A 20529-nucleotide genomic window follows, 5' to 3' on the forward strand; every position below is an offset into this window, starting at 1 on the left:
AGCAAAACTCCAAAATTTAAACAAAATATCTAAGAAACGGCAATAGACAATAATTTCTCCTTACACGAAATAATGTAGTTTTATTTTTAGAACAGCAATATTTTTGTATAGTATACTTCTCATGATGAACAGGTTTTTGTCCCCTGTGTGTCCCCTTTTTGGACAAGTTCGGTAATGAAAATAAGCTATTCATACATGGGTTACATACTGATTTATCTATCACAAATTATGGCGACGTCTCTTTATAAAAAATCTGCAATATATTTTTTGTCTATACATCGATCCCCGTAGAAGGGTTGCTATCATCAATCTTGCTGTGACACGCCCAATGGACAAATGAAAAGGGAAGGGACAAAAGAATAAAGCAGTTGAAAGGTTTTGAGATTAATATAAATGTATATCGGGTTGTATACTTTATGTCAAAGTGTTAATGAAACAGATTTCACTTTCATATTAAGTCTCGGTCTCTTTCCATCGCAGCATAACACAATTTGACCGAAAGGGACGAAACTATTGTACTTGAGTTATGAGAGCAATTACTCTGAAGATGCTTTTTTTCATGTTCCTCATATCAATACAAACTATGCAAAAATCAGTTATGTATCGCGCAACCGGCCTACCGGTGCGTTACCGGCCTATTAAGAATTGGTACGCTCTTTTCTTGAAAGACCCGCAGTCGAATTGCTTCGGAAATACTTCAGTTTGCAGCTGGTTCCAGATAGTGGTGGTGCGCGGTAAAAACTGGCGTTTGTTATATAATATGTAGATTTGTAATTTTTTAAGCATTCATGAAATTTATATATTCATGGCGTTTTGGTATAATTGGTAAATATTATGTAAATTGAGTTCTTATCTTACATTAATTATGAGTGTCCATGTCTGGCTGTGCCGGTGATGAAGTGCCCTTTAGATTAGCTATTGTCCTCTAATGACGGACGCAAGGGGGTTGTGTCGCTGGCCTATAGTATAAACGCTAGCGAGGCGACAGGTATTCTCTTCATTGATCTATTAATTAAATACACGAAAATAAAATTTAACCAATCGCTGTATGGATTAATAAAGCTTTCATAATAATGTAAAGTTAATATAAATTGATATTATAATATCAATTAAAACTACTTGAATTAAATAAATGACTAACTGTTTGAATTCATATATGCTGCCACTTTGAACAAGTGGAAGTGTGTTTTTCATTTTATTTATTGTGTAAGCACTACACATTAGCTTTACTATTCATTAAAGCGTCGTCGCGCGAAAAACGTCAGTGTTGGTAAAAGCAGAATTTGCTAAACCAAAGTACGTTTGCTACATCGTGTGCATTGTACCAAACACCAATTCTCTAAGGTTTCACGGGGTCCATATAATTCGGGTTAATCTCATCCCATTGTGTGACCCTCACGGGTCCTTGCTGTCCACAATTCACGCAAGTGACGTTTTTAATTATTCATTTCATACAAATTGACTTGAGCTAATTAAGTGTTGACTTTGTACACTTGTGTGTGGAAAATCTGATATTACAGATATAGTTATATGTTATTCCTGGTATATTATACAATGGTTCGATGTTTCTTTTGCTAATACCATAACTGATTTGATTAGAACACGTAATCTATAATTGCAAGATTTGATTTCCGGCTAAACATTATTTGCATATTCTGACGCAAATGAACATTCAGCAAATGTCAATCCATTTTTGGCCATCAGAGATATAAATCTGAAAAGATATATTGATAAAAGTGTGCCAATAACCAATCGTTGGATTGTAATTGCTATCTGTCGATACAAGCTATCCATGATAGGTCGGATCGGTATATGTGGATAGACCTTTGTATGAAAATGACTGTTCAACTGTGCCAATATTCTATCTTAAGATTTTAACTTTCACCAGTTTTTAAAATAATCAAAAAGCTATTTGATATGTTTTAAACAAAGATATGTATATTTTAATATTATTTGTACGGTTTTATTTACTTTATTTGGTTTAAATTTATTAACAAATATGATTGTAAAGAGCGAAGAGATTGCATTCTATTCGTCACCAAAAATGGATTGCCTTGTAAACCTGAGATCGATCGCCTGCCTCGATTTGATCTCAGGTTTTTTTTTTCATTCTGAGATTGGGATTTAGGATGGATCATTGTGGATTAAGGTTTCGGGCGTTATTTGACTTAGAAGCCGTCTGTTATTAGTGACCATGGGCGGTATCACTTAACATCAGATGAGCCTCAATTTGCCTCATGTTTTATAAAAAACCTACCCACTTTATTGATATCGTGGTGTTTGAGGTGAGAGTCAAAGTATCTCTTCATCTATCATTATGTACTTGAAAATCTAAAACCTTCAAATCGGCCACCCCAAAGTGCTCTATTGTAACTGAAGTAGGTAACTAATTGATACGTTTTCAAAGTCCCCTAAATTGTGGGATTCAATCGGGCCTCCGAGACAAATGAATGTAAGACAAAGGAGTATTGCACAATAGGATATCTTTTGTTTACATAGTTTATGTTTACCGTATTACGAATATTCTATATTTTTGTTCACTATCATACTAATAACTGTATGTACCATAAAAGTCATACCTATATCATAACCATAAATTACTTAATAATGTTCGTATTAAATAAAACAGATAGAACAAGAAAAGAGCGTTCCAAACTCATAGAACTCAACATTTTCTCCAGAAATTCTTTCTGGCATTGAGAGTTTCCATGGGCCAATTCCAAAAAATCCTGCCATTTATATATCTATTTCATCCATCAATTATCTTTACAAGCTAATCGTCTTATATGTTTGACACGTGTCGATTTTGTTTTCCTTCTCATCATCATCAATCATCACTGTATATCTGGTGATTAAACATAGCCTAAATCTTGTTATATAAAATAAATAATTCAGTGGCGCTACAACCTCGTTCAGTCTAGGCATAAGATTTCTGAATCTGTTTGATCATTTGTCAATCTAACAGGCAAGTAGGTGATCAGCCTCCTGTGATTCGTTGAAGACTTTTTCTGTCTAAGGCAAGCCTGTTTCGTCACGATGTTTTCCTTTACCGTTCTCCAATGTTAAATGCGCACTTAGAAAGAAACTAGATTACATTTTGATCTTAGCCAAAAGCCCGAAAAGCGATAGATAGATTTTTTTTGTGAAGTCATTTTTGTTTTGGGTAACTCTGCTTAGATTAATTTCAATCCATCAAATCTATCCTCACTAAAACTGAAAAATACGCCAAGTATGTACAAACACAAATGCCAGCGTTGACATTTAGAGAGAATTTATTGTTTACGTGAAAAATGATTGTGGGGGTAACTTTTTTTTCATGATACTTTATACATATAGATGATAGTATATATGGTATTTGTACCATGTTTAGATTTGATCATGGGAACAAAACTTGTATCAAACATATAATATATCTTCTATTATTAAATAACAATGGAGTGGTTTTCCTTTCATTATACTATTTTAAATAACATAAGATATATTTTACAAAGAGACAAAACTCATTTCACAATGTAAATAATGGCATTCTGTGTAGAGTTTACATTGAGGAAATAGCTCTATAGCACAAAGCGTAGCGGAAGTGATGTCGTACATCCTCAGTCATTGCCGGAAGCTTCGCTACTGGGCTGTATTTTTGAACAATGTTCCAATTTTGAATTTCTAAGTGTAATGCAGGAGTTCTAACTCGTAAAATTGTCCGAGTTTTTTTAATGTAAGATATTAAAAATATATTCAAACATAGTTTTTTCTAACACCAAAACATAGCAATAAAGTTATTCCTTGCTATCCTATGAAATCATATACTTCCAATCAGCTTCTTCGAGCAAGAAGAAAAGTTAAAAGACCGGTAACACACTCGCGAGAGATTAAAAAGTTATGATTAGAGAAATGTTGTATAACTTTATATTATTCTAAATGCACCTAATAAACCACCATCAATATTTTGCCTAACGCAACGACTCATTAGTACCAATCTAGTGGATATTATGAAACGGATACACCAACCTTTCGAATTTTAATAAGAATCTAAAAAATTAATTATAACTCTGCAAGAGTTGAGCTGAACCTCCCATAGAACAATTTTTTTGCAGCTCTGACATCTAACTCCTAGTTGCTTGATTGGTCCACGACTTTTTGACCATCCTGTATATTTAGGTTAACATACTAATATTAATAAACTTTTAAAATTAAATCATAATCTCGTTATTATAATTTTAGTCACCTCCCATTACTGTGATTATAATACCAAGTATAACATAAAATATTGACTTCAAACAAAAGTTACATGTCGGAAGGTAATCGGTGAAAATACGATAAAAGGAAGTGAGAATATATCATTCGTATCAATATCAAATAATCGTGGCCATTAATTTCACGATTTTTCCACGAGATTTCACTCCCTTTGTAAAATGACGCATGCGTTGGGGCTTTCTTAAGTTGCTGCGTAGGCTCTTGACAGCCTTTATTAATTTGTCGTCGAATTCGCTTGTATCAAGAACCTTTTAAGAGACTGAAAGTGACTCTGAAGAGGAAGGATCGGATATCTTCAAAAAATTTATAAATGTATGCGTGCTGTATTTTTTATTGTTTGTAAGATATTAATTTTATAACAATATATTGATTTTTATTTAACAGATTTTTACAGTAATATTAAATTCTAAAATTAACCATCATATTTTCTGCTTCTGTTACTCTTACGTAAACAGCAAACACTAAATGTGACAGAATAGTGTTACATAATTCGAGTTTATAGTAAGAGTACATGAGAGACGTTTTCGTTGGTGTACTGTGCTTATTTATTTAATAATTTACACGAATAATTTTTTGTTTATAAAAATCTGCCTGTCCAGTATTTGCAAGTGTAGATTTTAAATATTTTAGAGATTAATATCTTATTCAGATCCTAAGTATACCAAGGATACTGTAACATATGTTTTGTGTATCTTATATATTTTTTAACATACATATTTTGAAAACACCCAAAATGTGCATTTGACAAAATGTATTTACTTAAAACATATGTTAGCTAATTATTTAATTCAAAGGATTAACATAATATAAATTGTATAAATTGATTATTTCAGGAACTACTTGAAAAACGAATAAAGCAGCTAGAATTTCAGCTGGAAGAAGAAAAGCGTAAAACTCAGAGGGAACGCATGGCTGTGACAAAGCTTCAGAATAAAATAATAAAGGTAAGTTAATGTCCTTATCAGTATTCTTACACTGTTTGAAATAAATTGAGGGCTAGCGGTGAATCCCAAAAAAACCAAAAGTATTTAAATAACATTAATTAAATCTTTACAATAATTAAGAACTTAACTAAATATGACAATGGAACACGTATCTTTATTACCAAAGCATATTTATTTATTTATTTATTATACTATATATGTATAATATTATTAGGGTATGAGGCACTTGACTCATGTATATAAGTAAGTTTTTAAACGTACGTACGTAAACGTTAGTATAATATTTACCAATCTTCCACAAAAGAGAACAATTCTCAAAAGGGCGGCAACGTATTCGCGAGCTCTCTGTCATTGAGAGTGTCCATGGGCGGCGGTATCACCTCACATCGGATAAGCTTCCTGCCCTTTATTCTCCTGGTCTATAAAAAAATGTTAAATGGTTTAAAAAACATATTATTTACTGTGGTAATAACAAATATAATTAATATCTAAAATTACACTTTCTTGAAACTCAGTACAATATATAATACAACAATACTCTAGCTGGTAAGCCTACGTAAGCTCTGTTTAGGCCGAGTATTGTAGACTGTAAATAGTGAATGTCTGGACAAATACGGCCGTTAGCAACAGTTAGTAAGACGAGCTTTAAAATAAACATTTGCATCGAGTATTGTACTAAAGCTTTCGGCGTTTACGCGTTTAAAAGTAAACAAATGCATAATGCGTTATAATTATACTCATATTCAATTATACATTTATTCGATGGCTTATAACCTATATATATATAATATATACATATAGGTTATAAGCCATCGAATAAATGTTTAAATCGTTTAGAAATAAACTGCCCTGAAAACAGTGCAAAAAACGTTTTCATTTTTATAATCCATGTCATAATTCAGAAACTGTTTCTAAATGACAACTTATAATTTTCCAACAGTTTTGGCGTTTACGCCTAATTGTAAAGTAAACAAATGCAAAATACGTTGTTATATGCCAACAAATAAATGAGGATTAACTTGCTGTAAAAGTATTATTACTATATATGTCATATTTTCATAAGAAGCTAATCCACTCGGCAAGCTTTAACTTTCCAACAGTAATCTGTATTAAAAATGTTCCATTTCCAAATTATCAGTTTTAATATATTCAGATTTTTACTATTTTTAACTAAATGTATATAATATTATATCGTTTTATTACGACTGGAGGCTTTATTAACAATCGACCAGGCAACCCAAGAATTTATGCAATTCTAAATCAATTCATTACTCTGAAATGTTTCTAAAAGTTGAGGTCTAGTACACAAATATACCACAAGAAATTCTGTGAATTGTAATACAACTTTGTTTCTGTCTGTGACGCGTCGCGCCGCATTGGTCTTAGCCCCTAGCAAATAGTCCCAGCTCGCTATTTGAGTTCTGACCGCTATTACATGCCCAGACTTCCTTATATACTTAATAATTCTACATAAAATCAATGTTGATATCATGTACTTTATCAATCAAATTATGTACTTTACTGAATATATTTTAGTGGCGTTAAAATAATTTTGGTCCCTATTTCATTGCTGTTTTGTTGCAAATATAAAAAAAAGGCCAGCGAGCCTTCTTATAATGTAAGTGTCAATGGGCCGCATCACTTTACATAAGGTTAGCCTCCTACATTACATTTGTCTACGTTATATAAACCAATATATAAAATGAAAAACCACTCTCAAAGCAAAAATGGTTTAACTAATGAATTCTTAAAGCTTTCCTGAGTTCTAGCTCTCACTGTATTACGTGTATGGAATTGGTTAAGTAACACGTAGTGTATAAATCTCAGAAGTCATAAGACTTGTATCGTGAGTTTAAACACGTGTAAATTGAGCGGAGATGTATGAAGAAACTTAACATAACCGGCGAATAATAAAGATGGTTGTACATACGCTGGTTGGGATTCTTCTGTTTTTTTTTTAATTCGTGATTTTATTGTATTTATATGCAACAAATTGCAAGTGCTGCTAAATGTCACCTGGGTGCCTTGGATGCTATTGAGAAGTAGGCTAACCCGAAACCCAATAAATAATTCATAATCTCAAATTGTTTTCAATCAGACCAAAAAAAAAAATCCTACGAAGCCAATCCATTCACCAGCCAAAATCTATCCACCAATCCGACCTACCATGGATAGCTTGTATCGACGGATGGCTATTACAATCTGTCCGTTATAGGCACATATTTATGAATATTTGGATAAGATGTCTATCTCAGATAGTCCTATATATATATATAAATTCTCAGTGTGTCACGATCCTGAATGTCGGTGGACTCACGTGCGAAGTTATTAAGTAGCTCTGTGCACCTGTATTTATCTTAATCGCTCTTGCAAAGTTTGATATATGTTTATCTGCCAACTTTACTTAAGTGCTTTTGTTATTGGGACCTCCTAAGAGGCATATGACACTTATGACCATGCAGGCTATGCAATCGCCTTGTCATGAAGATTGATTTAAATGAATTTCGGGGTTTCGGAAATGCCATTTAACTGTTTTAAATGAAATTTAAGTTATTATTATAACTATTGGTAAGAATATTTCATTAGTGCCTCTCTAAATATATTTATATATTCATAAAGGCATTTATACTTTCACAAATATATTTAAAAACACCAAAATAATATTTATTTGTTCACACTTTTTAATTGTACTATTACGAAACATGACGTGTTCCAAATATAAAAATAATAGAATATACAACTTGAACTTATCGATTTCCATGCCACCTAAACCTAACTTTACGATGTCGAATTTAGGTGTTGGTGTGCGAGCATCGTAAAAAATTCAGTCTCATATTTTTCTCCATCGCGCCAAAAGAAGTATAACATTAATAAAAGCGATAAAAAGATATTCAAATTAATTGTTGTCTTGTCCATAGGTTCATAGGTATTCAACAATTTTAATAATAATTTACTTAAAGCTAAAACATATACATGCAATATGTCTATTTAAACTGGGATAATTACAATCGCATCCTTATTACGGCGGCATGCCAAGAGTACCGACAAACGGCCATAACAAATCGTTAAGGAAATATAGCAATGAATCAATCTCGATCGTAATTATGCGAGCGCAAGCTCAAAGGACGGCGAGTGCGCAGGAATGTGCGTGACTGATTCAATTAGTAATGGATAAGGCTGGTTATTGACGAGTGTTTGGTTCCATCTAGTACGAGCAGACATTTGGTTTTAAGATTGATAATCTTTAAGGATTTGATAGCTTTGCCGGGAAACTAATTTGCAATCACCAACAAAACTGCCAATGCATCATCAGGAGTTGTGTGATGCGATATTGTGGGCTACTCGATTGTGAGGAAGCTGCATGAATGTTTGTCGCACTGTCTCTTAAGTTATCATGTTATTTTTACCAATAACCAACCAAATATTATATCCTTTTTGTAACATTTTCCTTAGTGATTGTTCTCGTTGTAATATGTGTGTGAAAAATAATAATCAAGGTAAAGAAATCTGCGATGTTTAAGTTGGTTTATTACAGAGTATTTATACAATTTATATTATAGGTATAGAGAAATACTCCATGTTTTTAAGCTTCGCTTATCCTTTGCTCTGTAAATGACAGACATATTTCTAAAGGTTAGCCTTTTTGTACAAAGGACGTATTGGCGTTCGTCCAGGGAATTTTGCAGGAATCTCGTCTAAATATTTCCTAATGTATTATTTTAGATATTTGCCAGGTGTCTGACTTTGCCTGTGTTCTGTTTATTTTGTATAAGTTTCCGTGTTTTCAGTCATGTATTGTATTAAAATATATTCCCAATAAGTGAGAAAATGCATTTTTCACAATATAAAGAGCCATAAATATTATTACATAAAAACTTTTTATTTATTTTAAATTTCGAACACGATATTTTAAAAACTTTTTTTCGATTTTGCGCCATTTCATGTTTTTTCGTGTTAATCATTAAATTCAAATATAGAATAGGGTGTAAAATAAACTAGGATTGCAGTGATCGCCTTGCACAAAGAGTGACTGCCGTTGGTCATATTCCAAACACCTCAAACGCTTAATATCAGCCGTATTTTCGTATATCGTTCTATTAACAGATAAAAAATCGCCCTAAATCAATCTTTAGTTAATATCAAAATACTTTATTTTAAAACTTGATTTTCATATGAAACAGAACTTATGCCAGGACTAGGTATATTGAAAAATATATTGCTTAAATTTCCTATTAACTTTGTGTAACAAATTTGGAGTATGAACCAAACAAATTCGTTTTTTTTTTTAATCAGAACATTTTTAAGATTCTTAAAAAGATAGATAGAAGTAGGTATATATTATGTAAGGTATTATTTATTACTTTTTTAAAATTGCAATAATTTTCTGTTTGTACGGGCTGTTACTGTCCGTTAATCTTAAAAAAATAGGAAGTTTTTAATCTTCCTCCAGAGTGTCCACTGCCCATGGGCGACGGTATCACCTAACATGAGACGGGCTTCCTGCCTGTTAGCCTCCTCTTCTATAAAAAAAATTGTGCAGTAGTTTTAGAATGTATCGCGACCAGATACAGCGTCGGAAAATCTTTAAACTAATTTCATAAATCTACGGACTCAATAATTAATACAATTATAATTAAATTACTTAACGATGCATTATACAGCTAAGCTATCACAAGTGAAGTTGACCAAGTAGGGTTAACAAAACAGCCATTAAGTGCGGTAATAATCGTAACGTGTCCCTTACTAATCAAACTTCGGAGATTCAATTACATGTGACTCGTTGACGACCCTACGACTTTTCTTCGATCTACACACTGTGTGGAAAAGCGTAGCGGTTTTGAAAGTATTCATTGGCTACATTTTAAATTATTAATTTATAAAAATACATACTTTATCTTCACAGTCTTAAGCAAATACGATGATGTCAAAAAAATATATATAAAGACATAAATACACAATATCGCCTACTGTAAACGCACTACGAACATATAAAGATGTCCATACTGACGGATACCGCATTCAGTAGGCGCAACGTGAAACACTTGTCGTATATATAATATTTTTGTATTATTGAAATAGTACACATGTACGTATATAAACAAGACTTCTATGGTTACATTAATACAAACCACAGCGATTTTATATAGTGATATATTATATTATTTTGTAAAATAAAGAAAAAAATAACATATATATTCATCCAGCACAACATTGCACTTAAGCAAGTGACAGCATTTATTTTATTATATTCACATATATTCTTGACACTGACTTATATTTAAATGTATATACTAATACCAAAATCACACTGAGTATTTCATAAATGGTTTGGCAACGCTGGTACGTGTTTCTCTCCGGTAAATTGGAGATGTGGTAATAACCAACGCGGCGCTTTTAGTCGCAGTAGGAAGACATTCATGACATAAGACAAAACAATTATATACATTTGTCCCTTGTTTTATTAGTAGTAATAGTATTTAAACTACAGTTTACATGTATTAATGTATTACTTATTGCATTCTTATACAAGTACATAAAAATGTGAAGTAATTTCTATTTTTGCCGGCTTATTTCTATTTTATATCTTGTCCTTGCACATAGGTATAAGAGAGATCTTCTCGGTGTCTAGTTTTTCATAGCCGCATAGGGCCAGTATGCATCTTGCATCTTCATGCAAATGTATTGTATAAATTGTAAAAATTTATCTCACCAGTACTAACGTGCTCATCTGGCCCCTTTCAACACAGCGCAAACAAAATTTGAAGGAAAGAGGCGATTGTGTAGTTTTAATAAAAAAGGGGGTTTATCTTTGGTAACTTTGGTACTAACGTCTAAAATTAACGTCTAATGAGTTGCAGATATCCCTCCAGATATGATAAGTAAAAACAGAAAAAAAAGTTTACTCATTTGCGTTTTTTGGCCCGTTCTCGGTGTACTAAATAAAACAAGTAACGGTCAATTGACAAATAATATAACGAGATTTTTTTTTGGTAAATCTTCACAACGAAATAGTTTGTTATTACATTATCGAAGTCCTTTTTAAGTTTAACCACAACTCATTAAACTATTTCGGATTCTTCAAAGACGCTAGAAACAATAAATGCTGTGTGGACGCACCTGTTCCGACTTTCTAAGAACTTGAACTTATTTAAAAAAGATTTTGGGTGGTATTTGGTATCATCTCGTCGCTAGCTATATCCTTTGGTTTTATGTAGATGCGCTAACACTTGTAAACGAAGTGTATTGTTATCTTAAATCAACAAAAGACATACAAGCTATGTAGTTTTTTGGTTCTATTTTTATATAGAGTATCATCAGCCGTGAAAAACATGCCGGTTTCCGTTGAGTTTGGTCTAAAGTGACGTCATTACTGCTCTTAGAAGTACCAAATCTGTGGATGGACGAGCGACGCTCATCCCTGAGGTCGTAGGTTCGATCTCCGGCTGTGCACCAATGGATTTTCTTTATATGTACTGTATGTAATTTTATTCAACATTCGCTCAAACGTTAAAGGAAAACTTGAAGAAACCGGCTTGCCTTAGATCTTAAAGGTCGACGGCGTGTGTCAGGCACAGGAGGCTGATCACCTAACTGCCTATTAGATTGCCAAATGGCGACAGTGATATGGAAATCTGAGGCCCCGATAAAAAAGATTTTTTATGTTTGATTGTTTTTAAATTCTCTATAAATACCGTTTCAAAGAAATAATTTTATCAAACAATTAAGTGGTGAATTATTGTACCTTATAACATATATAAAATAAATAATATATAACAGAACATAACAATCATAACTTCTATGTGGTAGAGCAAGGTCCAAGCCTCCCCTGCAATAAATAAAATCCCTCATAAATGCTGACGTATGTCCGGTTCAGTACCAATAATCACTTTGATAAATGGCGGCCATCATTTTTAGAAAACACTCTATATAAGGTAAATATTTATGACGATGAAACCCTAAGTACGTATGGAGAAATTCACCATATTGTATAGAAAAAAGAAAATGGATATTAAGAACTCCTCTTTTATATAGTGATATCTATCTCTCTTACGAAGTCACTAAATATTCAATTCAATTCATTACTATATTACAGTGCTTTTTGTTCTTTTAACTATTGATATACTATAGTGTCAAAAAGACACTTCCTCGTGTACCTACTAATGTTCTACACAGTGGCATAATATAATCTTGATTTTGAAGTACTCGAATACAGGCTACTTTAATTTTAGTATATTTTTATAATGTCAGATGTAAAAAATGTATTTTATGGAATATTTATCCAAGGATTTTTCGTAAAAGTCTGAACTAGCTTTTAGCACTTGAGAATATTTTAATGCAAGACAATAGTGATTTGCATGTGATTCGCCGTCCAACGTTTGTTCTTACTTCAATATTAAAATTCCAACGTAATTTTCTCACTCGTATTTTGTGAATAACTAATAAAGGTACTTTCTAAAAACATTCTTCGTACTATTGTTAATTCATTTTAGGTTTTAGCGACTTAAATTGATATAAAAATGTGCTACAACTATTGAAATTCGCCAGATTCTTTCTGTACACATTATTTATATATTCACGTTCACATATATTAAAATTGTTTTGATCATGATGAATGTTATTTCTGGCCTTTTTTTTCTCACTGTTGCCTGGAAGATTATTAGTACTTTTCTCAGTAATTTTATTATAGCATAACTGCAACGTAGTGTATATAAATGTGTAAATAAGTGAAAGAGACAATACTAAAAAAGAAACGGAAAAGAGGAGACATGAAAAAGAAAACATTTGTAAAAAAACATTTTCTAAAATTGTTTGTCATAGTTTTAAATACCACGTTGCCGTCTATTTCAAAACACTTAGTTCTTCAATTATATATTTCAAAGCAACAATTACAAAGTAAATGACTTGGAATCCCTCAGGGGTTTTGGAATTTAAACCCTCTTTAATATTTATTTCAAATTGACGGTCTATGACGTCATTGTGTGCATTCTTCGTGTATATAGAGCCTATTTATAAAAGCCCTCAATTACCCTTGATGGATTCTTCAAGGCAAGCTTCTTTCTACTCCAAACATTGTGTAGTTTAGAGAGAATGTTTTCTTCGTGCTTTTCCTTCAACAACCGAGTCATACAAGGGATCTGAAATTTAGAATTTTATACTCAAGCAACTAACTGTACCTAGTGAAAAGTTATTATGACTTTTAATTAAGTCAAATGAAAAAAACGCCACGTCTGTTTGGACCTCAATCGTGTCTTTTCTTTTACGTCCACAAATAATTGAACAATTTAGATTTTTTTAAAGTTTTTAATTCTGATTGGCAATTTTATTAACAACGATGTATAAAAATGGATAAATAGAAAACTTTAGTAAGTTTAAAAAGTTTTGTCTTATATAACGCAGTGTATACACTGCGTTATACACTGACAGAATTTACTCGCTGTATTGCGATACTTATTCCTTGAGCAAGGATAGCACCGGATCTGCGGTCATCGATAACGTGAAACGCCAAATTAAATCGTTGATTCGCCTAATTAAACTTGCGACTTTATTTTACTATCAATCTCTAAAGGAGCAGTGTTGGCCTAGTGGCTTCAGCGTGTGACTCTCATACCTGAGGTCGTAGGTTCGATCCCTGGCTGTGCACCAATGGACTTTCTTTCTATATGCGCATTTAACATTTGCTCGAACGGTGAAGGAAAACATCGTGAGGAAACCGACATGTCCTAGACCCAAAAAGTTAACGACGTGTGTCAGGCACTGGAGGCTGATCACCAACTTGCCTATTAGATTGAAAAATGATCATGAAACAGATTGAGAAATCTGAGGCCAGGACCTAAAGAGGTTTCTTTAAAGTGTACTAGTAACACGTAACGTAAGCGTATTAACATGTACTAATGTAATATTTAAATCTGTAGTGACGGATTTTATTTGATATCCCAAATTCCGGAAGGTATTTTGCAAATCAAATTTGTTGGGTTTGACCAAGCATGACGGGACACCTGAGGATCGGTCATTGACCGTTCACGCGATTAGGGATAGAAATGCGAAGCGCTAAAATGTTGTTTAATTAGGTTTATTAGGTTATTATTCAGAAATAATAAACTATTGTTACCAAAGTACTTTTTCTCTTACTGTATAATCGTGTATTCGCTGTGATGAAAAGGGACGGAAGTTCTACTTAACAGAGTGCAAATTTTTAGTATATAAAAAGTATTTGGTGAATATTTAATTATATAAATTGTAATAGTGTTAAGTCATATATAGAACGAGATATATAGAATTTTATTTATGAAAGGCATCTAATACGAATGGAGTTGTATTTAAATACTCTGGAATTAAAAATATGCAATAATAATGTAATATATGTATGTATAATAAAGTTCCTTCAAAAAAAGTTTCAATTCTAAAAAAACCGCAACGCACTTGCGATTCTTCTAGTAATGTGCACAACGAAAGTGTTCAAAACTTAACATATCTGTTATATACAAAACATACATAGATAAATAATAAACATATTGTGTTTTTCCTTGTCTTGATTTCGGATAACAATTAATGATAAAAAGTATGATAAGAAACTCCACACATCACATGAATTCATAAAATTACGACATTTCTATTGTAATGACGCAGATATTATCGAAAATCTAGATTAAAATGTCAAGCACATGCGTCGAGAAATGATTACTTCTATAACTGAATTAGGAAATAAAAGACTTCAAACACTTATGAACTGTCACTGATAAAAAAATCATAAATCACACTGCATTTTGTGAGTTTTACTTTTTTTCTATCGAACTTTAATATCGATTTATACCTTAAATCATATGTAACAGGATTCCAACGAGCCAAAGGATCACTTGATGTTAGTGATACCGCCCATGAACATGGGGAGGCTCGCAAGTACGTTGCCGGCTTTTTAAGAATTGGTAAACTCTCTTCTAGAAGCGGAATTGGTTCGGAAATACTTCAGTGAGCAGCTGGTTCCACATAGTGGTGTTGCGCGGCAAAAATCGCCTTGAAAAACGCTCAGTTGTAGAACGGTGGACGTCGAGGTGATACGGGTGGAATTTCTTACTCTGCCATGACATCCATTGACATGGGCATGGACTTTCTGTTTCGTAATCATTTGTTTTTTTCAAACGGGCCATCGACTTTTACGGACTAGTACGATATAATATATAATGCGCACAGAGTCAGATAGTCCATTGGTGCACACGGGAATCGTATCACAAGCATGACAGTATCACGTTCGCACTATCGCTATTGTTTAAAAAGATAATGCTCAGAATAAAAAAAATATTTTCTGCCCAAAAATTTTTTTTTTGTGTTTATCCAAAAGCGCTATTTTAGGTCCCACAAAGAGGTCTCGTAATCCCAAAATTAATTTACATCGGATACCTCTTAAGCTGCGGTCAGGCGGAGTCAGGTGCGAATAATGCTACAAATGGCTATTTCGAATGACAAGTGCCAAACAAACAAACATAGATAAATCAGCTGTCCCTAGACGCGAACTTTGTCAGCCGCTGTCGACTTTTGTTACTTTGACTTGTATGTCTTGAATATATTACGGTTTCAAATCCGAGATATTATTTATTTATTTATGTAAAGATTATAATTAAATAAACAAATAAATAAAAAAATAATAAAAAAAAGATTCTTTATACTTAAACTATTAGGTAAATTTATTTATTTATAATTTATTATCTTATTCGAAAACATACAAATCAAATCAAACCAAAATATGGTTTGGTTTGGGTGGTTTGGCTATACTAACTGGGCATGCTTATTAATGTCAAAAACGTTTACAAAATTCGCAAAAGAGCAAAACTACGCCACATACACATAACAAAAATAAAAAAGCGGGATACAAAAGTTAAAGGCAACGGGCGGCCTTATCGTTAACAAGAGATTTGTTCCAGGCAACGCTGATGTGGAACAATGAAAAAGAAACACCTGCAGAGGGTAAAGTACATGAAATACAAAAATAATTAACAGAAAAGAAACTCAACATAACACGTTACTATAACTAAAAAAAAGTCAAAATTTATTTATTCATATAGGTAACATAATGTACACTTATGAACGTCAAAAAATTAAATATTAAATTAATCTAATTTTACATTTACCGCCCGTTCTCAAATCAAGGGCGTAGAACGGAAGAGAAGAACTGTAAAATAAAGTAAAGTCTAAAGAAAAAAATAGCAATTTAATAAATTACAATATAATATTACTGCTGTAAATAAGAATAACAAAACCTTAGAATACATTTTAAAAAGTTTGGTCCCTGTGGCAGACCCAGGATCAACCTGGCAATTCCTCGCTGTAGGATAGGTTCTGTACGATATTGTATATGGCGACTTTTTCACCAATTAATTAATTTAATTCGTAGCAAAACTTTTAAAACATTGCAAATACATGAATTCACAGCATTCTTTAACAAAAAGTATATAATACATTATAATTTAAAAGGATTAAGATCTTTAATTTAATTTTAATATCACGTAGTACAAAGAAAATACAATTATGAATTCGGAATTATAATACTTAATATTTTTTTAAACAATGAAAGATAGCTTTAGACCAACTTATTGTAGCTTAAAAATTTAAGTACATAAGTCTTAATTTTTTAAAAACTTTAAATCGGCTTAGTAAATAAAACTTTATTAAATTTCAGGAATCTAAGCCTCTGAGGAATAAATAATTAGTTTTCACTTATACTAAGAGTGAATCCATGGCTAAACCGAGTTTGAAACTACTTATACAGAGTTAACAACTAATGTACAAGTTGAAAGTGCTGTTGATCCGTTGCCATGGGAACGCCTCTGGTCAGATTTAAGCTCCATTGTTTTCAAATAGTGAAATAAACAAAGAGTAACTGTGATTACGCTCAGATTCAGTAGCGTTGGTACAGTGGCCTCAGTGCGGTTCTCAACCGGTCGCATGTTCGATAACCGGCTGTGCACCAATGGAATTTCTTTTGTGCGCATTTACATCCCTCAAACGGTGAAGAAAAACACAGTTAGGAGATTGGTCAATTGGAATCAAATAGTCGACGGCGTATATCAGGCACTGAAGGCTGATCACATATACCTATTAAATTAACAAATGATCGTGAAACAACAGAAATTTGAGGCCCAAACGTATAGAAGTTGTATCGCGACTGATATATTTCATTTTTAACTTTGATTGAGAGATTTATGGATCTAGGGGGTTATGTAACAGGTAAAACCCGATTTTTTATCTTATCTCTCGTTTCTTTATTATTGTTTATGACTGTCATTGATACGCTGTGGTGATGACGCACATACCTCGTGTTGCGGACGTCAAACAGAAATAACACATGACAATTGACTAAAGCATCATGCTGATAACTTGCAATACATATCATTAAATGATTGATAGACATTTTTTAAAGAAAATCTTCCATAAATATGTCTTTCCATAATACAATGTATAAATGTAAGAGTTTTGGTTCCTAGAGTTTTCCGACTTTGTAGATGTCTTCATAAGGATGAGATTGCTCCTATTAGCTGGTATAGAGCCGATCTGTCACAGACTATATCTGAACATAAGTGAAACTTCTTTGTAAATTAATTATATTTCTGAAGTAAAAGCCCCAATAGATAGTCATGTACGAATATATGATTACTCCATATATTTGTATATTTTTCTTCACACTATGCGCCTATTTAATGCGCCTAAAGAAGTTTTACTTTAAAAATACGCTTGAAATTATAAACCTGCAGCTTCTAATTTATGTAATTCCGTTACAAATGAACCATAGATTTGGTATGGAAACTCCTGAACTGTCAGACCACTAAAATATTTCTAAACAATTCGACTTGTATTCCTCCGATTCCAATTCTTTAAACTTTAAAGGCATTTGCGAGCCCATGGCATTGGGAGTGTCCATAAGTATTACCTAATGGCAGGTGAGACTCCAGCCAGTGTTATATAAAAAAAAAGATAGGCTCTTTAGTCTTTGATTGCATCTTCTCATGTATTTATGACATCCGGTGTTATAATTAACAGGAATTGAAGCATACATATTCAATTCCATCGAAATACGTCCGTCAATTCACACGTACCCCAATAGATGAATAATTCAAGTGAAAACAAATTAGTGTTGCCCCTTGTTTAACGAGTTTACCGACATTGTTTATTAAATACTGGCAACATCTGTATACGTAGTTTAATTATAGGTAACAAAGAGTTATAATTAAGATTTTTAATTACTCTTTAACTGCGGTGCTAAATATTAAATCTGTTATTATACAATATACAAAAAATATTACAATGTTTTAAGTTTTGAGTTTATGATTTTTCTGTAAGATGTTTTCCCATATAAGATGGAAGCCAAATTGATTGATTTGAAGCTGAACTCAACGAGTAAGTATTGCAATATAGCGAGGATATGCTGCCAGGTAAAAAGGTATATAGGCATACAGGGACCAAACAATAAAAATTTGTTTTAATTTTGTAGATATCAATTTTAAATTATTATCATTACAAATTTATAAAAAATAAAAAAAAAAACCCTTTTTCATGACAAGTTGTGAGAAAGCAATAAACCAACACATCAACAACTAATCAAACAAGTCTTATTAGACATTAAGAATGTGTGAATGTGTGTATTTGAGAGTTTAACTAACTTAATCAAAAAATAAAAATAAAAATACGTTTATTCAGTTTAGATGCGTCTTGGGGCATGCTTATGAATCTCAAAAACGTAGTGTACCGATTCCTAAAACGCCGGCAACGCACTCCCGTCCATGGCGGCGTTTGCCCGTGTTCTATAAAAACAAAAACAAAACGTAAACGAGTTGAATAATATGATGAAACAGGAAATAATAGCTATAATTTGCCTGTATATTCTGAAATTCGCGATAAAAGGACCGCTAACAAAATTATTGTAGTTTGGTTTTCCGCCCGAACGTGCTCGAATGTCAGTCTGACTGGCGCCTGGACAGCCTTATTCCCCTAAATCGATGACATTATAAAACATATTCTCGAAATGCGCTTTATACGAAGTGTATTATATGCTTCGAAGAGTTTTTTTGGTTGATCTCGCCTGTTCAATTACGTAATAACTCCAAATTTCCCGAAGTCTTCACTAGAAATTTTCTTTAGCTAACAAGCGAACCATAGTACTGCCTCCCGGTGGTCTTTTTTGGGATAGGACCTCTGCTGTAATCATTACAACATTCTCCTCAAGCTTTATCAGAAATATATATACTTATATATAAAATATAACATTCAATATAATTACACTAACTCTCTCATTGATCATGAAAAGGTATAAGATATTACATAACTAAGACTGAAATCAAATTATCTTCGTATGTTACAGAATAAGTCTCTGACCCGTATGGCAGGTAGCTTACATCGCATTGTTCCAAATACGTCAAGTGAACTTCCAGATTTGGTTAATGTGAATAAAATAACATGAAAACTGTTTTCTTAATAAAACCTGATTTAAAATTATTTATTAATTCTTAAAATGCCGGCAACGCACTCGCGGGCCCTCTGGCATTGAGGCTTTCCATGGGCGTGACTTAACATCAGGTGAGCCTCCTGCCCGTTTGCCCCTTGTTCTATAAAAAAAAATACAAATTCATGTATTTATGCTTTCTTTCCGTTCTTGTACATATTTATTTTCTTCTTCTTGAGGCTCAACTGGGAATACCACTTTATTTCAAAATAACTATTTCAATCTAAAGTAAAATAAATAATTATTAATAGAAAAAATTGCCCCCTGTTCTAAAAAAAAACAAAAATAATTAATGAATTTATATGCTTTCTTTCCGTTCTTGTTCATATTTATTTTCTCTTCTTAAAGCTTACCATGAATACCAGTTTATTTCAAACTAGTATTTAAATACATTCTATACCAAAAAAAATCGTTAATACAAAAAGATCTGTGTGAAATATCCCTCATCTACTGCTTATCTCTAATAGAATACTTTTAAAGTACCAGGGCACAATGAACGTTGAAGAGATGGAACGTCACTAGAGCTATCTCACTTCATTACTCAGGGAGCGCATCAATTATGTATTCTTTGACCTACTTCTTGACTACCCAACTTGAGTTTCGTAAATAAAATGATGACGTCATTGGAAATTTCTCTACTAATCTGTTAATGTTTCTTAATGTTAGTTATTCATTTTTAATTTGGGTTTAAAGCAATAAAGTCGTCCGTTGCCCTCTTTATTACATAATTATTTTTATTGTACTATATTTTTAATAAATAAAATAAGAAATATGTTTATATAGCAATGAAATTGCTAATTTTACATATGGAAAATGGAAGAAATCGCTTGTTTTTAACAGTCTGAT

At 32.4% G+C, this 20529-nt stretch overlaps 1 protein-coding gene across 3 annotated transcripts in view; it reads left to right on the forward strand.

Annotated features, from left to right (window-relative positions):
- LOC110996645 overlaps positions 1-20529 on the forward strand; it is a 298070-nt gene that overhangs the window by 101567 nt on the left and 175974 nt on the right. For all 3 annotated transcript variants that reach the window (XM_045629336.1, XM_045629335.1, XM_045629337.1), the window contains exon 3: positions 5085-5195. In XM_045629336.1, the coding sequence (XP_045485292.1) occupies positions 5085-5195 (111 nt within the window). The remainder of the gene's footprint in view (positions 1-5084; positions 5196-20529) is intronic.

This window comes from Pieris rapae, chromosome 8 (assembly GCF_905147795.1).
Source record: "Pieris rapae chromosome 8, ilPieRapa1.1, whole genome shotgun sequence".
Classification (NCBI taxonomy): domain Eukaryota; kingdom Metazoa; phylum Arthropoda; class Insecta; order Lepidoptera; family Pieridae; genus Pieris; species Pieris rapae.